This window comes from Boleophthalmus pectinirostris, unplaced genomic scaffold (genome assembly GCF_026225935.1).
Source record: "Boleophthalmus pectinirostris isolate CB_2022bp ecotype Guang Dong unplaced genomic scaffold, ASM2622593v1 HiC_scaffold_4, whole genome shotgun sequence".
In the NCBI taxonomy this organism is placed as follows: domain Eukaryota; kingdom Metazoa; phylum Chordata; class Actinopteri; order Gobiiformes; family Gobiidae; genus Boleophthalmus; species Boleophthalmus pectinirostris.
In genome coordinates, this window is record NW_026571353.1 from 39,389,750 (window position 1) to 39,409,941 (window position 20,192).

The window sequence follows — 20,192 nt, forward strand, 5'->3', positions numbered from 1 at the left end:
TACTTAATTACTCATGAACTAACCATTTGAGCATTTATTAATCATGAATAAGCTATGAGAGAATGATTTACTAATAATACAATGCAATGATAATTAAGCATTTACTAAGTGTGAATCATTATTAATTAAATCTTTGTTCATTATTAATTAAGTCTTTGTTCATGCTTTATTAAGGCTAAGTAAGGTGTAGTTATTATAAAGCGTTACCTCTTCAAGTGGTTCCCAGTCTCTCCGTGTTGGAGTTTGACAGTTTCTCGGTGTGTTTGATTTATGCGTTCAGGTTCAGTATGTTACTTCCTATTTCCATATATTTAAATTTTCACACGGTTTGGCCCAAGAAATATAAATTACACAAAGTCTCACCTTATCACAGATGGTAGAGCAGCTGAAAATGTTCTCAAGTAACAGTACTGCTGTTTCTAAGTAATATTAGTCAAATAGAAGTGCCGTATTTTTCGGATTATAAGACGCAGTATCAATAATGTTGAATTCTCTCGTCTATTTTCATACATAAATTGCACTGGATTATAGGCAGTGTTGGGGAGTAACAGATTACATGTACTGGAGTTACGTAATCAGAGTACAAATGATGAGTAACTGTATTCAGTTACAGTTACTGTTTCAGTGAGTGGTAATTGGATTACAGTTACTTTGTTGAAATAAATGGATTACACAGAGGGATTTTACTGTTTTTCACATTTTGGGCTAAATCCACTAGTAATTCCACTCATTGCCAGAGACTAAACCAGGTCTAAACCAGATCTAAACCTAGGTCTAAACCAGGCCTAAACTAGGTCTAAACCAACCCTAAAACAGGACTAAACCAGGACTAAACCAGGACTGAACCAGAACTAAAACAGGACTAAACCAGGACTAAACCAGGACTGAACCAGAACTAAAACAGGACTAAACCAAGACTAAACCAGGTCTAAACCGAGTCAACCAGGAGGGCTGATCCAGGACTAAACTAGGACTGAACCAGGTCTAAACCAGGTCTAAACCAGAACTGAACCGAGGACTGAACCAGGAGTAAAACAAGACTAAATCAGGGCTAAACCAGGACGAAACTCAGTCTAAACCAGGACTAAATCTGGACTAAACCTGGACTAAAATAAGACTAAACCAAGACTAAACCAAGACTAAACCAGGACTAAACCAGGTCTAAACCAAGACTAAACCAGGACTAAACAAGGACTGAACCAGGACTAAACCAGGACTAAACCAGGACTAATCTTGGACTAGGACTTGGACTCTAGTTCCGTCCCTGAGAGAACCCTGAGCCCGTGGAGCAGTGTTTCCTCAAAGCTCGATCGGGCGTCGGCTCTGCTTCTCCCCGTGGAGCGTGGAGTTCTGCGTCGATCCTTCTGAAATTCATTTTTATTCAGAATTAAACCTCTCGCGTGAACGTGTCGTTTATCTGGAGCGCGTGACGCCCGCTGTGACTGACGCAGGACTCCGTGTACTTCTGCCTCAGGTACATCACATCTGTGGAGACCGGGAGCCAGCCCATCACCGACATCTTCCACTTCACGGTTTACGACGGAGACAACAATCGCCTCGACAACCAGATGTGCACCATCACCATCAGCTCGGCCCTGCGGCGCCCCCCGGAGGTCACCGTGCGCCCCGGCATCCAGGTACCACACGGGGAGACTTTTATTTATGTACACGCCGGAGTTAAACTGTGTATTTAAAACAGATGTAGCTTAGTCTGTAGTAGAGGTCTTTAATTCTTTAATTTGGCAGCACTAGAAAACAAAAACTAAATAAAACATAGACTACAAACCCGAGGATCATGACCGGAAAGGTTTAGGCTGAAGTAAAAAGTTCTTATAACGTCAAATCTTATTAAACGACGACAGAATTCCAAGAAACAAAAGCAGTTTATGAACAACAAGTTTGCGTTTTCAGTTTGGGTGGGGACGTCACCGGAGTTGTGACCTGCACTCGAGTCAGACTTGAGTCACTATTTTTAGGGACTTGAGACTTGACTTGATAAAATGGATTAAGACTTGGGACTCGACTTGGACTCGAAGGGACGTGACTCGGACTTGAGGCCTGTCATCACTAAAGTCAGAACGGTTGTTTTATTCTGACTGTAATGATTCTGGAGCGTTACAGGGCGTTCTAGAGCATTCCAGAGCGTTCCAGAGTGTTATAAAGTATTCCAGAGTGTTACAAAGTGTTCCAGAGCATTCCAGAGCATTCCAGAGTGTTATAAAGTATTCCAGAGTGTTACAAAGTGTTCCAGAGCATTCCAGAGTGTTATAAAGTATTCCAGAGTGTTACAAAGTGTTCCAGAGCATTCCAGAGCGTTCCAGAGAGTTACAAAGCATTCCAGAGTGTTAAAAAGTGTTCTGGAGCATTCCAGAGCGTTCCAGAGTGTTATAAAGTATTCCAGAGTGTTACAAAGTGTTACGAAGTGTTCCAGAGCATTCCAGAGCGTTCCAGAGTGTTACAAAGCATTCCAGAGTGTGCCAGGGAGTTCCAGAATGATACAGAGCATTCCAGAGTGTCACAGAGCGTTCCAGAGTGTTACATAACGTTACAAAGCATTACAAAGCGTTACAAAGCGCTATAGATCATTCCAGAGTGTTACATAGCATTACAGAGTGCTACAGAGCGTTCCAGAGTGTTACAGAGCATTCCAAAACATTACAGAGCATTGCAGAATGTTACAGAGTGTGTTACAGAGCGTTACAGAGCATTCCAGAGCTTTCCAGAGTGTTCCAGAGCTTGGAGCTGGTCACAGAGATTATTGATTGTCTTAAAAGTTCGATAATCTCCACGTCTCAGACAAAAAGATGGATAATCGAGTCCATTTACAAAAAAACTCTCGTCATTAGTCTCTGAATCCTCGTGTGCCAGTGGAAATTGAGCTTTATTCACAACAGAAATCTGAAATCTCTACAAAATCATAATAATAAATAACACTTGCATAGGGCTTTTCAAGATACTGAAAGACAATTTACAGGGAGAAGCAAACAAAGGCAGACAAAAGAAATAAGAAAGTTACTGAAAGGTGGTTTTCAAAGAGTCGGGTTTTCAGTTTTTTTTTTTTGAAACCTGTGGAGTGTGGATGAGTGTCTGAGGTGTTTGCGTCTGTGTGGTTTGTTCTCAGGTGGAGGAGGGCGGCAGAGTGCAGCTGTCCACGGCCCACATCACCGTCACGGACCAGGACACGCCCAGGAAGGAGCTGCTGGTGTGGCTCGTCACCGCGCCCAAGTACGGCTTCATCGAGAACACCAGACCAGGTGAGGGTCTCGTGCACGAACACCGACAACAACAAACAACAACAACAACAACAACAACAACAAACAACAACAAGTCTTTTGTTTAAGCTGAAACAAGTTATACAACGATTTTTACATTTCTGAACAACATTTTCAGGGTATTTTAAAGCATTAAAAACTCCCTTAATTAAACAAATACCAGATTATTATTATTTTTACATCCGCCAAGGAGGTTATGTTTTTGCCGGCGTTTGTCTGTTTGTTTGTTTGTTTGTTTGTTTGTCTGTTAGCAACATAACTCAAAAAGTTATGGACCGATTTTGATGACATTTTCAGGATTTGTTGGAAATGTGAAAAGGAAGAACTGATTTCATTTTGGGGGTGATCCGGAAGAAATCCTGGATTCTGGATCACTTTGAAATTTTAGTTAACATTGTGGTAAATGGGGCCAAAAATTTTGTTTCTCAATATCTCGGTTAATTATTGACCAAACCCCATGAAATTTGACTCAGGGATGGACAATGGGATCCTCTTTCATATTCCAAAGGCTGATCCGGATCTGATCCAGAAGAATTTTATCGCAATTTATATAAAAAATGGGGGTAGTCCTTGGCGGAGGTCTGCGCTCTCTGACTGCTTTTCTAGTTTTATTAAATCGAACAAAGCAAAGTCCAAAACTCTCTCTTTAAAGGTTCTATATTACACAAAACTGACTCTTGTGAGATTTTAAGTCTTTTACTGCGTCAAAAACAGACCTGGACTTGTGTTTTGTTTCATCTCCCAAGCTCAAAATGCTCTGTTCCACCTTGTGATGTCATGAAGAGGTAGTTTTCAAGTGAACCGCTCCTTGTTTTGTTATTTTGTCATTATCTGACCTTTACAAAATGTTTCTGTTACACCTCCAGGGGGCGCCAACATACAGCTGAAAAGAGGATTGAATGGGAACATTATAATTCGTTTAAGGGTTTTTGTTTTGGCTGAGACAAGTTTAAATATTTGTACAATGGGACAGTTCTGTTCAAATTATGTATTATGTATTTTAAAGTTCCATAAAAGAGTTTAGTTTTCCCGTGAAGGGTTCTCTTCAGAATGACATATCGGGATTATATAGTGTTGAAGTCAAGACCACTAATCAAGACCAAGATCTGTTCAAGACCACAGGGTCCCGAGACCAGGACAAGACCAAGACCTTTAAAGTCTGAGACCGAGACAAGACCGAGACCACGGCCCATCAAGACCAAATCAAGACCATCTTTGTCATTTTCAACATTTATTTGTATTTTACAGTTATTTTGGCACAAATATATCAAGGTTTTTATAAATATGTCTCCATTTTATCACTGGTCCTCGAGACCGAGACAAGACCAAGTCCAAGCGCCTTTAAAACCGAGTCCAAGCGCCTCAAAAACGAGACAAGACCAAGTCCAAGCGCCTTTAAAACCGAGTCCAAGCGTCTTCAAGACCGAGACAAGACCAAGTCCAAGCGCCTTTAAAACCAAGTCCAAGCGTCTTCAACGACCGAGGCAAGACCGAGACCAAGTGCCATCAAGACCGAGACAAGATCGAGACAAGACCGAGTCCAAGCGCCTTTCAAACTGAGTCCAAGCGCCTTGAAGAACGAGACAAGATCAAGTCCAAGTGCTTTTAAGACCAAAACAAGACCAAGTCCAAGCACTTTGAAGACCGAGACAAGACCGAGTCCAAGCGCCTTCAAGATCGAGTCCAAGCCAAGCACTTGAGTCCAAGCACTTTGAAGACCGAGACAAGACCGAGTCCAAGCGCCTTCAAGATCAAGTCCAAGCACCTTCAAGACCGAGACAAGACCGAGACAAGACCGAGTCCAAGCACTTTTGAAGACCGAGACAAGACCGAGTCCAAACATGGTTGAGTCCAAGACCAAGACCCCCCAAAAAACGAGAGAGTTTGCGAGAAGAACTCAGTCTAAATGTGCAGGGTTTGTGCGTTTAAACGTGTGAATGAAACAAAAAAAACACAACTCCAGGTCTGTTTGTGACGAGAAAACGACTTTAGAAAACTGAATCCTGGCTCCTTTAAACTCACTCGCAGACTCACTTTTTTTTTACCTCTATAAGTTTCCGCGTTATTTTCGTTGATGTTTGACGTTGACGCGCGGAGGGAACGGGCCCGTCCGATCCCGTAGAACGTCGCGGGTGAAACACAGTCTCACCTCTGAGTTCGCACGGATCCCGCTCGAAAACTTCAAATTAAGCGTCGGCGTCGGAGTCGGTGTCGTGGTTTGAGTCCGGCTCCAGGTGAGCGTCGCTGCAGCTGTCGGCGCGTCCTGACTTCGTTTTGCCCTTGCAGTTTGAGCACAGATGGAGATGGTGCGGATTCGGTGGTTGCGCAGCTCTTCTCCTCCCTCCTCCTGTTCGTCTCTTTTCTTCTCCTCTCAGCCTCATCGCCGACTCCATCTGGTTTATCTGCCTTCACCGCGGAGGGAAACACAAACAATCGGATGTCGGTTCACCCAGCGGACCAGCGAAAGCCGAAAGGAAAACTGTGCAAATCTGCAACATTAAAGACGCCGTTTTCTGATCCGTGTTCTGATGTCGTTTCCTCGTCGCAAACAAAAACAGACCTGGACTTGTGTTTTGTTTTGTTTCATTCACACGTTTAACAGACAAATCCTGCATATTTACACGTCACGGTCAGTATTTGGGGGAAAACAAAATAGTCCCAACCAATATTTGCCATTTTAATTTTAATTTAATTTAATTATTTTAACGAAAATATTAATTTATTCCGGTATTTTTCCAAACTCGATAGTGTTAACTGAACACGTTTTAGTCCTGGTTTAGCTCTGATATAGGTCATGTTTAGTTCTTGTTTAGTCCTTGTTTAGATTTGGTTGAGTCCCTGTTGAGTCCTGGTTGAATCCTGGTTTATTCCTGGTTGAGTCCTGGTTTATTCCTGGTTGAGTCCTGGTTGAGTCCTGGTTGAATCCTGGTTTATTCCTGGTTGAGTCCTGGTTGAGTCCTGGTTTAGTCCTGGTTTAGTCCTGGTTTATTCCTGGTTGAGTCCTGGTTGAGTCCTGGTTTAGTCCTGGTTTATTCCTGGTTTAGTCCTGGTTGAGTCCTGGTTGAGTCCTGGTTTAGTCCTGGTTTAGTCCTGGTTGAGTCCTGGTTTAATCCTGGTTTATTCCTGGTTGAGTCCTGGTTGAGTCCTGGTTTAGTCCTGGTTTATTCCTGGTTGAGTTCTGGTTTATTCCTGGTTGAGTCCTGGTTTAGTCCTGGTTTATTCCTGGTTGAGTCCTGGTTTATTCCTGGTTTAGTCCTGGTTGAGTCCTGGTTTAGTCCTGGTTGAATCCTGGTTTAGTCCTGGTTTAGTCCTGGTTTAGTCCTGGTTTAGTCCTGGTTGAGTCCTGGTTGAGTCCTGGTTTAGTCCTGGTTTATTCCTGGTTGAGTCCTGGTTGAGTCCTGGTTTAGTCCTGGTTTAGTCCTGGTCCTGGTTAGTCCTGGTTTATTCCTGGTTTAGTCCTGGTTTAGTCCTGGTTGAGTCTGGTTTAGTCCTGGTTTAGTCCTGGTTGAGTCCTGGTTTGAGTCCTGGTTTAGTCCTGGTTGTTTAGTCCTGGTTGAGTCCTGGTTTAGTCCTGGTTTAGTCCTGGTTGAGTCCTGGTTTAGTCCTGGTTGAGTCCTGGTTTAGTCCTGGTTTAGTCCTGGTTGAGTCCTGGTTTATTCCTGGCTGAATCTTGGTTTAGTCCTGGTTTAGTCCTGGTTGAGTCCTGGTTGAGTCCTGGTTGAGTCCTGGTTTATTCCTGGCTGAATCTGGTTTAGTCCTGGTTAGTCCTGGTTAGTCCTGGTTGAGTCCTGGTTTAGTCCTGGTTGAGTCCTGGTTTAGTCCTGGTTTAGTCCTGGTTGAGTCCTGGTTTAGTCCTGTTTGAGTCTTTGTTTCTCTACAGCAAATCAAGTAATCCAAAGTATTCAGATTACATTTCTCACTTTAAGTATTTTCATGGATTACGTTACAAACTACTTTTTGGTGTGTGTAATCTGTAATCTGTAGGGGATTACATTTTAAAAGTAAACTTCCCAACCCTGCATAATTGATAGAAAAACGTTTTGTATTTTTATATTTTTGAAAAGGAAATTCTCCACCGTTAAAATCCGCCTAAAAACGAGCGCGATGTTGAAAAGAAATGAAAAAAAAATCTCGTGAATCAGAACAGAAAAACAGTGGTTGTCGTCACTTTGGTTTGTCCACAAAAATAAGAATAATTTTTTGGATTTTCATGTTGTGAACGTGAAAAGTTTCCTCAGCAAACAGTAATTGGAACATTCATTACATCTGTGACAGTTTCACGAAAAGCAAAAAGAAATAAATACAAAATAAAAAAAATACAAGTGGAAATGTGAAAATAAATGCAAATGGGTGAAAAAAAAAGAATAAAAATGTTCGTCAAACTCAATGAAACGAAAGTGACACAAAAATGAAAGTACTTTTTTTTTTTTTTTTTTCCATTGGCTCTCAAATCTAAACCAAGTACCTTATATAATCTTTGGGTTTCCTGCTCCACGAGACTAAAATCTGCCTAAACTTTGATCAAATTGGAAGAAAACCAAGACAAAATACGACTTTAAAAAGGAAATGTTTTGCAGAATGATGTTTTATGAGTTTTGAGCCCAGACATTTTCTGTTTTCACCCCGTTTTCATCTGTGAGCTCAGCAGTTCAGATTTCCAGGTTTAGTCCAGGTTTAGTCCTGGTTTAGACCTGGTTAAGTTCTGGTTTAGTCCTAGTTTAGTTTTGGTTTAGGCCTGTTTTAGATCTGGTTTAATTCAAGTTTAGTCTTAGTTTAGTTCTGGTTTAGTCCTGGTTTAGTTCAGTTTAGTCCTAGTTTAGCCTTGCTTTTTTTTTGGTTTTATAGTTTAACCCTTGTATAGTTCTGGCTTAGTTCCAGTTTAGTCTTGGTTTTATAGTTAAACCCTGGTTAAGTTCTGGTTTAGTTCTGGTTTAATCCTGGTTTAGTCCTGTTTTGTCCTGCTTTGTCCTGGTTCAGTTCTGGTTTAGTCCTGGTTCAGTCCTGGTTCAGTTCTGGTTTTGTCCTGGTTCAGTTCTGGTTTAGTCCTGGTTTTGTCCTGGTTTAGTTCTGGTTTAGTCCTGGTTTAGTCCTGGTTCAGTTCTGGTTTAGTCCTGGTTTAGATTAGTTTGGATCGGACAGAACATTTGTTTTACTCTAATTAATGATCAGTTATATCACAGATTTTCGGAATATGCAAATGAGGCTCTTGAATATGCAAATGAGGCTCTTGAATACGCAAATGAGGCTCTTGAATATGCAAATGAGGCTCTTGAATATGCAAATGAGGCTCTTATCTCGTTGGAGCCATAAACAAAACAAAAAAAATAAAAAACTTCATTTGTCTCCTTTAACTTTCAATAAATATGAGTCTTTTAGAAACACAGACCAGAGTTTAACACGTTTACTGATACGACCAGTCGCTCTCCTCCCTCATCCCCCTCTCCTCTCCTCCCTCATCCCCCTCTCCTCTCCTCCCTCATCTCTCCCCTCTCCCTCTCCTCCCTCATCTCCTCCCTCTCCTCTCCTCCCTCACTCTCCTCCCTCTCCCTCTCTCTCCTCCTCATCCCTCTCCCTCCTCCCTCTCCTCCTCTCCTCCCTCATCCTCCCCCTCTCTCCTCTCCTCCTCATCCTCCCTCTCCCTCTCCTCCCTCATCCTCCCTCTCCCTCTCCTCTCCTCCCTCATCCTCCCTCTCCTCTCCTCTCCTCCCTCATCCCCCTCTCCTCTCCTCTCCTCATCCTCCCTCTCCTCCTCTCCTCCCTCTCCTCCTCTCCTCTCCCTCCCTCCTCTCCCCTCTCTCTCCTCTCCTCCCTCATCCCCTCTCCTCTCCTCCCTCATCCTCTCTCCCTCTCCCTCTCTCTCTCTCTCCTCCCTCATCCTCCCTCTCTCTCCTCTCCTCCCTCATCCCTCTCCTCTCTCCTCCCTCTCCCTCTCCTCTCCTCCCTCATCCCCTCTCCCCTCTCCTCCTCTCCCCCTCTCCTCTCCTCCCTCATCCCTCTCCTCTCCCCTCCCTCTCCTCTCCTCCCTCATCCCCCTCTCCTCCTCTCTCCCTCATCTCTCCTCCCTCATCCTCTCCTCCCTCATCCCTCTCTCCTCTCCTCCCTCATCCCCCTCTCCTCTCCTCCCTCATCCCTCTCTCCTCTCCTCCCTCATCCCTCCCTCTCTCCCTCCCTCCCTCATCCTCCCTCCTCTCCTCTCCTCCCTCATCCCCTCTCTCCCTCTCCTCCTCTCCTCTCCTCTCCTCTCCTCCCTCATCCCCCTCTCCTCTCCTCCCTCATCCTCTCCTCCTCTCCCCTCCTCTCCTCTCCTCTCCCTCTCCTCCCTCATCCTCCCTCTCCTCTCCTCCCTCATCCTCCCTCATCCTCTCCCTCCCTCATCTCCTCTCTCTCCCTCATCCCCCTCCTCCTCTCCTCCCTCATCTCCTCCTCCTCTCCTCTCCTCTCCTCTCCTCTCTCTCCCTCTCTCCTCCCTCCCTCTCCCTCTCTCCTCTCCTCCCTCATCTCCTCTCCTCTCTCCCTCTCCTCCCTCATCCCTCTCTCCTCTCCTCCCTCATCCCTCTCTCCTCTCCCTCATCCCTCTCTCCTCTCCTCCTCTCCTCACTCATCCCTCTCTCCTCTCCTCTCCTCACTCATCCCTCTCTCCTCTCCTCCCTCATCCCTCCTCTCCTCTCTCCCTCATCCCCCTCTCCTCTCCTCTCCTCCCTCATCCCTCTCTCCTCTCTCCTCCCTCATCCCTCTCTCCTCTCCTCCTCTCCTCCCTCTCTCCTCTCCTCCCTCATCCCCCTCTCCCTCTCCTCTCCTCTCCTCCCCCCTCTCTCCTCTCCTCCCTCATCCCTCTCTCCTCTCCTCCGTTTACATTTGTACAGTCTCAGAGTTTGATCCCTGGCGGCTCCTCTCCATCTGTCAGCTCCTGATTACCACCGCTCCCTCGCTCTCCCTCCTCCTCCTCCTCTCCTCCTCCTCTCCTCCTCTCTTCCTCCTCTCCCTCTCTCTCTCCCTCTCTCCTCGGTGCGCTGCTCCGGCTCGGTGTCGCCCCCTGGAGGAGGACGAGGAGGAGGAGTGTGGATAAACGAGGGAGGCGACGGCTCGTGAAAGATCCGGGCGCCTGGAGGAGAGAAAGAACAGCAGAAGAACAGATGAGCAGAAGGAGGAGAAGAAGGAGACAGATGTGGATTAAAGTCACAAAACCAACACTCGACTCGAGATCAAACATTTGAGATTTCACTAAAGCTCAAATTACCGCCACGTTCCAGGTCATGTCTGTGGAGAGGCGACGCCCAGTTTGTGACATAGTGCGGCTTTAATTTCTCATATTCATAAATGTAGTTTCTTGTAAAAGCAGAAGTTTGTGACTTACAGACCATAAATGTGTAGCCACGTTGGCGCCACCTAGTGCCTCCGCTCGGTTTAATCTCTCTGCAGCGACTCGGTGACACTGACCAGCAGCGTCAAACTCAAACTCACAGAGGCCAAAATTCAAAACTGGGACTAAGTCGTGGGTCAAACGAAATATTTACTGAAAAATTTCAACAACATCTGCATGTTTGCTCTTCTTTCAAAATATATAATGTTAAATCTTTTCTTATTAAAATAAATGTTTAATAATACTTTTGATTAAACATTGAATCCAGAACAAGCAGAATATAAAATAATAACAACAGTTTAAATAAATCATGTTTCTATAGTCGATCTGTAGGCGGCGGGCAGCTTTAATACAGATTTGATTTGATCTCACGGGACAAATATAATTATATCACAGACCAAATTTGGCCCCCAGGCCTGAGTTTGCAAGAACCTCAGAAGTTATAGACCATTCACCGACCAATCAGCTGTGAGCTGTGAAGTCATGACGTCAAACTGGTGGCGTCTGTCTGTGTCTCTTTTGTGGAACAACACAACAGTAAACAAAGCGTCGAGACGTAGATGAAGACAGACATTCTGTGTTGGCGACTATTCCCCAGATCGAGGATTTAAAGCCGGAACAAAGAGAATGTTTGGTGAATTTGATCAAGGGGAAACACGTTATTGTTCTTCTTCCTACAGGATTTAGAGCATTACATACGTCACGACCAAACAGCAGCGACTGGTTAAATAAAAAAAGTACCTGCCTACTGTCGAGCGAACGAATCCTAATGCTGCGAGGTCACACGGTTTCCACCTAGTGAAACGAGCTGATGAACCAGGCTAATAAATGCCTTCATCTATTTATAAAACATCTGATCTGTCACATGTGTGTAAGTGAGAGTCGTGTGTGTATTTTCTGCTTCACTGAGCGTCTGCAGCTCCGATAAAACGACTTCGTGTGAGAGTTAAATAGATTTAAATCCTCACCTCCCCCTGGTTTAATGTGTCAGGCACAGTAGAATATTTAATGGTTCGTCGTTATTTTTATTGTTGTAGAAGTTTTCAGTTTGTCCAAGAAATGGTGGAAGTAAAAGTCTGGAGACCAACTGGAGCTGAAGTCTTAAACAAGAAAAGTTTATTTAGCGTCAGTAATGTGGGTCTAGAAACGTCAACATTAGGGACATAAAGATATTCAACTCTCTCAGTACGATATTATTACGATATGCATCTCATGGTACGATAGGCTGATATAATTGTAGATAGGCCACTTTTTTGCTTTTAAAATACCCTGACAAGATTTTGGTGTGAATTATTTCCGTCTTACTCCCAAGAATTCAAATAAAAAACACATTTCTTCATGTTGTTTGCGCTGAAATGAATCATGGGATATGTAGTTCCAGATGTTCATAAACTGTTGCTGCTATAAAACCTGCATTTAAAAGGTTATAAAGACGATTTTTTTTTAAGGGAGGAGAAATACAGCGACAGTCAAATGTTGTGCATGTGTGACACCACCTTCCTCCTCCACAGCTCCTTCAGTAGAAACATCTCCTCCTGCCTCTTTATTCTAGAAATCACGTTTGTTTACAGCCGGTGCACGTTCAGATTTACTGTTGAAGTTTCCTGTCTAGAAATAATTTAGCGACCGACGCGTCAGTTTTTAGACCCTTCGTCTGCTTCATTCGCGCAATCGGTGGACGGGATCTCCAAGAATCACCTCAGTTTGTCTTCGCTCCTTTTTCTCCTTCTCTTCGTCTTCCAGCGACCTCAAAAATGGACTTCCTCTTGCGGCGAACTGGTCGTGGATTCTCGTCCGACATCGCGACAAACTTTGTGCGAATTGCGAGGAAGCGACAGTTTGAAAAAAACTCTAAGAACCGCTGCATAAACCACATAATCCCAACACACCGGCGAGTCAATTACACTAGAAACGTAGGGAGTTTGATTGACAACCTAACAGCCAATAGAAAATGAGGGAGCCTCCTTTTCTATTGGCTGATGTTTATCTGGCCTCAACACGTCCACAGTTGATCGATTTTCATTCTTTTTTTTTTTTTTTTGTCAAAATTACAAGGCTGCTGCGTCTCTGTAATGGTATTTTAAACTTTCATTGACAATTTGAAATAAAAAAAAATCCTCCGTACAACCTTTAACTCTTTCCCCCCTGGACGCCGACTAGGAACAACCCACACATATATGACTAGTTCTGCCCTTAGAGCATCACTGCATAAAAGAAAATACTTCCACCAGTGATTATAAATGATTTTTACACTCATGAACTTAATTGTAACACAGACATATTTGTATCTTTGGAAACTTTAGACTCTGAACTCTTCATTTCTGGATGTTTAAATGTGATTCAACTCATTTACAGGTTTATAACAGCTCACTGAAAATGAGAGTTTACCTGGTCAGGTGCAAAATCGAAAACCAAAAACTACATTCAGCATCTGATATCTGCATGTTCTGAGTAATATATTCATAAAAACATAAAAAAATATACTTTGTCAAAGTATTTAACAGATTTTATTTCACCAGATACAGTAAAGCCAAGTGTGCACCTGTTTTTACCTGTTGTTCACCTGTGTGCACCTCATTCATTTTTTCCATTTAGCTTATTTAACTTATTTAATTTATTCAACTAATTAAATTTATTCAACTAATTTAACTTATTATAATATAATAATATAATAATAAAACTCTTCCCCGTCAGTGGGTGTTCAGTATTCGTCATCTTGGTCACTTTCTCATGTGCAGAGCTCCACATAAGTGTTTGTTTCTATAGCTGTACTGTACATCACATCTTGGAAAAAAAGACTGAAATATTTTGAAGGACTCGTCACACAGACGCATCAGCAGCATTCTGACCTTCATAAGTTTCACTCTCTGTAAGTCCGTTGCTGTCGCTGTTTTCCACTTTATAATCAACTTCATCATCACTTTGAAATCTATAAAAGTCACTTTCTCTAAACTTATCCATAAAATACGTCCACTCCTCATTATTTCTAAAACTGTGCGTCGCAGCGCCGCGATCTTTCCATTGCAACGTGTTTCCTGTTGTGTTTTTTCCGGAAGCGACAATCGTCACTACTTCGATTAACTTCGGAAAAAATCGACGAAAACATCTCCTTGAATCCTATTGGTCAGTCTAGTGTGGGTTGTAGTGGCCCCGACCTGTCACAGCCTCTGTTTACATGTGAAAAACCGAGTCGTTTCTAATGTTCATCAAATCACGTCTTTAGTGAAACAGCAGGAGTCAAAACACGTCATTAAGGAAACAAGACGGTCGTCAAATGTCGTCTTCATGGGGGAAAGAGTTAAACAAAGAAACTTGTAATTCGATATATTGTGACAGCCCACGATATTATACGATATCACAATATTTCGGTTATTGTTACATACTTAGTGAACATGGTCTGATTTCAGAAGTGAACATAGTTTGATCTTTGAGTGTTCAATCCCCCTCACTGGACTTAAACACGAGGAGGAGGTTTACAAAGCGTAAAGTGAGACTGTGAAAGCAGGAGGCACCGTTTAGTCAGAAATATGTCACAGTTTAGATCATGTTGTACCAAAGAGAAGACGATGGTGTTACTAAAGCTCCAGTGAGTCGGTGTTAAACAGAGAGACGTACCTGAAGGATAAATGACTCACATCCTCTTACAGTTGTGAGTTTTCATCTCACTCAGCTCTTCTCCAGACGTTCAGTCACTTTACAGTTTGGTTCGTTCTTCGTTCTCTCTCTCTGCGGGGGAGAGTTGCTGCTGTAGCCACACACGCCCCGGGGCAGATGGAAGTGGTGCTGTAAATCTGCACCGTCGGCCCTTTCGGCAAACGCCAACACCTGCCACACTTATACCGGGCAATGCGGGAAGTGTCTTGCCTAAGGGCACAGTGGCGCACAGTTATTTTGTCACACTGTGGCTCCTGATTTTCCCGCTGGTCTCCCATCCAAGAACCGACCAGGACCAGTCCGAGGAAACACCTGAGATCTGACCAGAGCTGGACTTTGTCTGTTTGATTTGTTCGTGTCTGTTTGGTGAATCATGTAGAAAACAAAATCACAAAATGAAAAATGTGTGTTTTTTTTGTATAAATTATTTTTTGTAAATACTCTTGTAGTCCATAGATCACAGTCTCTTTCCAATTATCAAATTAAAAAAATAAAAGAAAATCTGCACATGACTTACCTAGTTGGACATAATGTTAGAAACTGTCCCTGGTCCCACAGTCCAGGTCTGTGCTCTGATGACCTGGTGGTCCCACAGTCCAGGTCTGTGCTCTGATGACCTGGTGGTCCCACAGTCCAGGTCTGTGCTCTGATGACCTGGTGGTCCCACAGTCCAGGTCTGTGCTCTGATGACCTGGTGGTCTCACAGTCCAGGTCTGTGCTCTGATGACCTGGTGGTCCCACAGTCCAGGTCTGTGCTCTGATGACCTGGTGGTCCCACAGTCCAGGTCTGTGCTCTGATGACCTGGTGGTCCCACAGTCCAGGTCTGTGCTCTGATGACCTGGTGGTCCCACAGTCCAGGTCTGTGCTCTGATGACCTGGTGGTCCCACAGTCCAGGTCTGTGCTCTGATGACCTGGTGGTCTCACAGTCCAGGTCTGTGCTCTGATGACCTGGTGGTCTCACAGTCCAGGTCTGTGCTCTGATGACCTGGTGGTCCCACAGTCCAGGTCTGTGCTCTGATGACCTGGTGGTCCCACAGTCCAGGTCTGTGCTCTGATGACCTGGTGGTCCCACAGTCCAGGTCTGTGCTCTGATGACCTGGTGGTCCCACAGTCCAGGTCTGTGCTCTGATGACCTGGTGGTCCCACAGTCCAGGTCTGTGCTCTGATGACCTGGTGGTCCCACAGTCCAGGTCTGTGCTCTGATGACCTGGTGGTCCCACAGTCCAGGTCTGTGCTCTGATGACCAAGTCACACATAACTGGAAATGTGAACGACCTCGCAAAAAAATCTGATTTTGCAGAAAATTCCAAATTGAGCTTTAAACCCTGCAGTCTGAACATAAAAAAACACAACTCCAGGTCTGTTTGTGATGAGGAAACATTAGAACATAGATCAGAAAATAGAGTCTTTTGTTTCCTTTAAAATGAGTTTTATTTGAACACAATCTGACCAGAGAGAACTGACTTAGCTGGAACGGCAACAGATGAGCAGATTTGCTGTTAAACGAATCCCCCTCAAATAATAACACTCACGTTTTGGTTGAAAATAAACTCCTGAACATCACTCGTGTTAGTGTCAAATGTGAAAACTATGTTGATTAAATCCATTTTGTGTTTTTCTTGAGTTTTCAGACCTAAAAGTTCTTAAAAACGTACAACTTTTTTAGCTGTGTTTGCTGACGTGTGCACTGCGTCACCGTGGTAACCGCTGAACATTGTGCCGCAGACATACATGCAGAACACCCCCAGCAAAGTATAAATAATCTGCGTTCATGTTGTAAAATTTGAGGATGTCTGAATGGATTTATAACTCTACAGGAGAATTACAGTTTTTGAAAGAAATGTTGAAATTCTGAAAAATTCTGAAGCATATTTGTAATGAATTGGCTCCACAAATTCACTAAAATTCATCTTGTGTTTTAAATTTCTTTGGGCTGACAGGTGCCTCGTCTTTTAGTGACACTTTCTGAAACTATTTTATACAAAATTATTTCATTTCACTTTTATTTTTCCAGTCTGACAGCAGGTTGAACTCTGTGTCAGTTTTGTTTTATGTGGAAAAGCCCAGACTGAGAAATGAACCATAAACCTGACGAAAACTCTGCAACGTGCAATAAAAAAAAATAAAAAAAACCCCACAAAACTCCACGACAGAATCCTCCTCCTCCTCCTCAGCTTCAAATCAAACTGATTCTACAAAGAGTCAACATTTTTCTTCTTCAAAAAAGTAATAAAAATGTCCTTTATGATTCATTTCCATAAACAAAACAGAATTTTAATCACATTTTTAGTTAAAAAACCCAAACGGATCATTGGTGATTAGAAATTACTAAATCTCAAACTCTTGATTAAAACGTGATTTTTTTTTTTTTTTTTTTTTGCACAGCTCAAATTTAAATCACGTTTTGTTGATTTTGTTCTGTGGTCACCAGAGCACAGATCTGCACCGGTGGGATTGATCTGAGTGTGTTTACATGCACCTCAGTATCCCAACTATGATTGGGTTTTTTGAGTGTCCCGGTTTCGTCATGATGCATGTAAACTCAGTAAACTCAGGTTTCAGTATCCCGAATAAAGCAGTATTCCGGTTATGATCCCGGGATACTGTAGCTGGTTTATTCCGAGAGTAACTGTGGTACTGTGACGTGTAAATGCAGTATCTCCGTTACTGCAACATAAAGTTGAGTCACATGCGTCCAAAAGACAAACACTTTCCAATCTTTTCACCGCAACAGTAGCGACATAAATAAAGTGACCGACATAAATAAAGTGACCGACATAAATAAAGTGATTAACATACATAAAGGGACCGACATAAATAAAGTGACCGACATAAATAAAGTGACCGACATAAATAAAGTGACCAACATAAATAAAGTGATCAACATACATAAAGGGACCGATATAAATAAAGTGACCGACATAAATAAAGTGATCAACATACATAAAGGGACCGACATAAATAAAGTGACCGACATAAATAAAGTGACCAACTTAAATAAAGTGACCGACATAAATAAAGTGACCGACATAAATAAAGTGACCGACATAAATAAAGTGATCAACATACATAAAGGGACCGATATAAATAAAGTGACGACAATAAATAAAGTGACAACATAAATAAAGTGATCAAAATAAAAAGTGACCGACATAAATAAAGTGATCAACATACATAAAGGGACCGATATAAATAAAGTGACCGACATAAATAAAGTGATCAACATACATAAAGGGACCGATATAAATAAAGTGACCGACATAAATAAAGTGACCGACATAAATAAAGTGATCGACATAAATAAAGTGATCAACATACATAAAGGGACCGATATAAATAAAGTGACCGACATAAATAAAGTGACAGACATAAATAAAGTGACCGACATAAATAAAGTGATCAACATACATAAAGGGACCGATATAAATAAAGTGACCGACATTAATAAAGTGACAGACATAAATAAAAGTGAGTGAACATAAATAAAGTGATCAACATACATAAAGGTGACCGACATTAATAAAGTGACAGACATAAATAAAGTGACCAACTTAAATAAAGTGACCGACATAAATAAAGTGACCAACATACATAAAGGACCGATTATAAATAAAGTGACCGACATTAAATAAAGTGATCAAAATAAAAAAGTGACCGACATAAATAAAGTGACCGACATAAATAAAGTGATCAACATACATAAAAGGACCGATATAAATAAAGTGACCGACATTAATAAAGTGACAGACATAAATAAAGTGACCAACTTAAATAAAGTGACCGACATAAATAAAGTGATCAAAATAAAAAAGTGACCGACATAAATAAAGTGACCGACATAAATAAAGTGACTGACATAAATAAAGTGTATCCTGATTACTGCCATAACCAGGATACTGAAGTGCATGTGTACTCACTCAATGACACAGAGTTCAGACACAATTTTCGTATGACGAGAAGAAAGTTTGCGTACATTTGTGAGCGCCAGCTTGTGCCACTCTTGCTTGTTGATGACGTGTAGGTGGATGAATGTGACCTGACCGTTCAGACTGAAGTCGCATGTCAAAAGATTTAATATGTATCAGTTTTAGGAGCAAATATCCAAGTGTCCTGGGTCACATTTGAAAAAATTGGACCTGTGTCGTTAAAACTGTCATTAAAAGATCAGATACAGGAACATAGAGGCGAAAAAATCGGATTTGAGTCACTTCAGGTGCAGTCTGAATTTAGACTTTGTTTCATTCTTACATGTTTAACACACAAACCCTGCACATTTAGACTCAGTTGTGTTTTTTAAACTCTACAGGTGAGTTTCATTGTTGACAAAAGCGCGCGTTGCATGCTGGGAATTATTTTGGTCGGCGGCAAGAAACACTAATTCAACATGACGGACGGAGCGAGAAAGCACATAAAGGGTATTGATCCCGGTTATTTATCCACTCTAACGGCAGAGGACCCAAGACCATTTGACCAGAAATTGGTCATAAACATCGACGGACGACAAATCACCCTTTTCAACCCCGACAAAAGGTGGACCAAACCAAATTTCTGGTCAGAATCACCAACTACCTGGACAAATATTCACTTGGGCGAAATCCACAATGACTTGGTGGAAACTCCTGGGCCGTTCACAGCAGAAAAGATGAAAACCTCCAAGAGTCTCGATGTGTTGTTGAACTTGTTGGAGTCCACGGTTTGTTAGGATCTTCTACGTTTGCTCTGCGGATGTTTGAAAGTCGTTTAATTCACCGTTAGCGGTTCTTTTCACTCATTTTCCTTCTTCCGTGCTTCTATTTGTGCATCCGATAATGCAGCAGGAATTTATCATTATCGGGGAGAAATACGCGAGGTTACGCACTGTGTTTGACGTTACCGTGTTTCTTTCAACGCGGGCTTTTAATAACAATGACGTCAGCTGAAACTCGCCTGTGCACCTTCACTAGAATCATTTCGATCATTTCAGGCCTGGAATTGCAAATATCTCTCCTGAAAAAAGGTATGTTGTTGCTGTTAACAGGAAAAATACTGCTTCATGACATCACGAGGTGGAACAGAGCGTGTCGAGCTTTTACTCAAACATGTAAATGAAACAAAACACAACTCCAGGTCTGTTTTTGACGATTTAACAGCATTATAACAGGACTTGAAGCTCACAAGAGTCAGTTTTGCGTAATATAAGAGCTTGAAAGATGAACTTGAGTAACAGAGCAGTGCCTCCAGTTACTGTCAATATGAGGAAAAAAAAAAAAAAGTTGGTATTTTTCGTCCTATCACCGAGCCCCAGATAAAAGATGACACACACACACACACACAGCAGCATTAGCAGATAGTGTGAGACGGAGCGGCGCTGTGTCCCTGAGCTGTGCACGTCCTTCACATCCACCAGGACTCTCGTTTAGATTCAGCCCAGACTGTGGAGCCAGAGCAGAGGCCTGTTCACACGGAGTCAGAAAGTAACAAAACTACACAAGTAAACAATCCGTGTGTCGTTCGTTCATTTGTTTTGCAATATAAAATGAAAAAACAACAGTTTTCTTCATTATTTGTCTCCAAATCCAAAATGACAAAACAGATAATGATTCGGTTTTTTTTTTTCAGTTTTCGATTTTGTGTTTAAATGAAAAATGGAAAAAACAGGTAACGACCGTTTCCTGTTTTTACGTGACTTCAGTGACTGTGATGCTGAACTTTTGCACCGCGTACGGACTGAACCAGGACTGATCCAGGTCCAGGACCAGACCGAGACCGAGACCGAGACCGAGACCGAGACCGAGACCGGGGACCGAGACCGAGACCGAGACCGAGACCGGGACCGGGACCGGGGACCGAGACCGAGACCGAGACCGAGACCGAGACCGAGACCGAGACTGAGACTGAGACTGAGACCGGGACTGAGACTGGGAC

At 42.7% G+C, this 20,192-nt stretch overlaps 1 protein-coding gene across 1 annotated transcript in view; it reads left to right on the forward strand.

The window, feature by feature from the left end:
* The window catches only part of fras1 (Fraser extracellular matrix complex subunit 1), a 607,084-nt gene that overhangs the window by 446,102 nt on the left and 140,790 nt on the right, over positions 1–20,192 (forward strand). The window contains exons 41-42 of the mRNA XM_055161976.1: positions 1,475–1,637; positions 3,122–3,254. Coding sequence (XP_055017951.1) covers positions 1,475–1,637; positions 3,122–3,254 — 296 coding nt within the window. The remainder of the gene's footprint in view (positions 1–1,474; positions 1,638–3,121; positions 3,255–20,192) is intronic.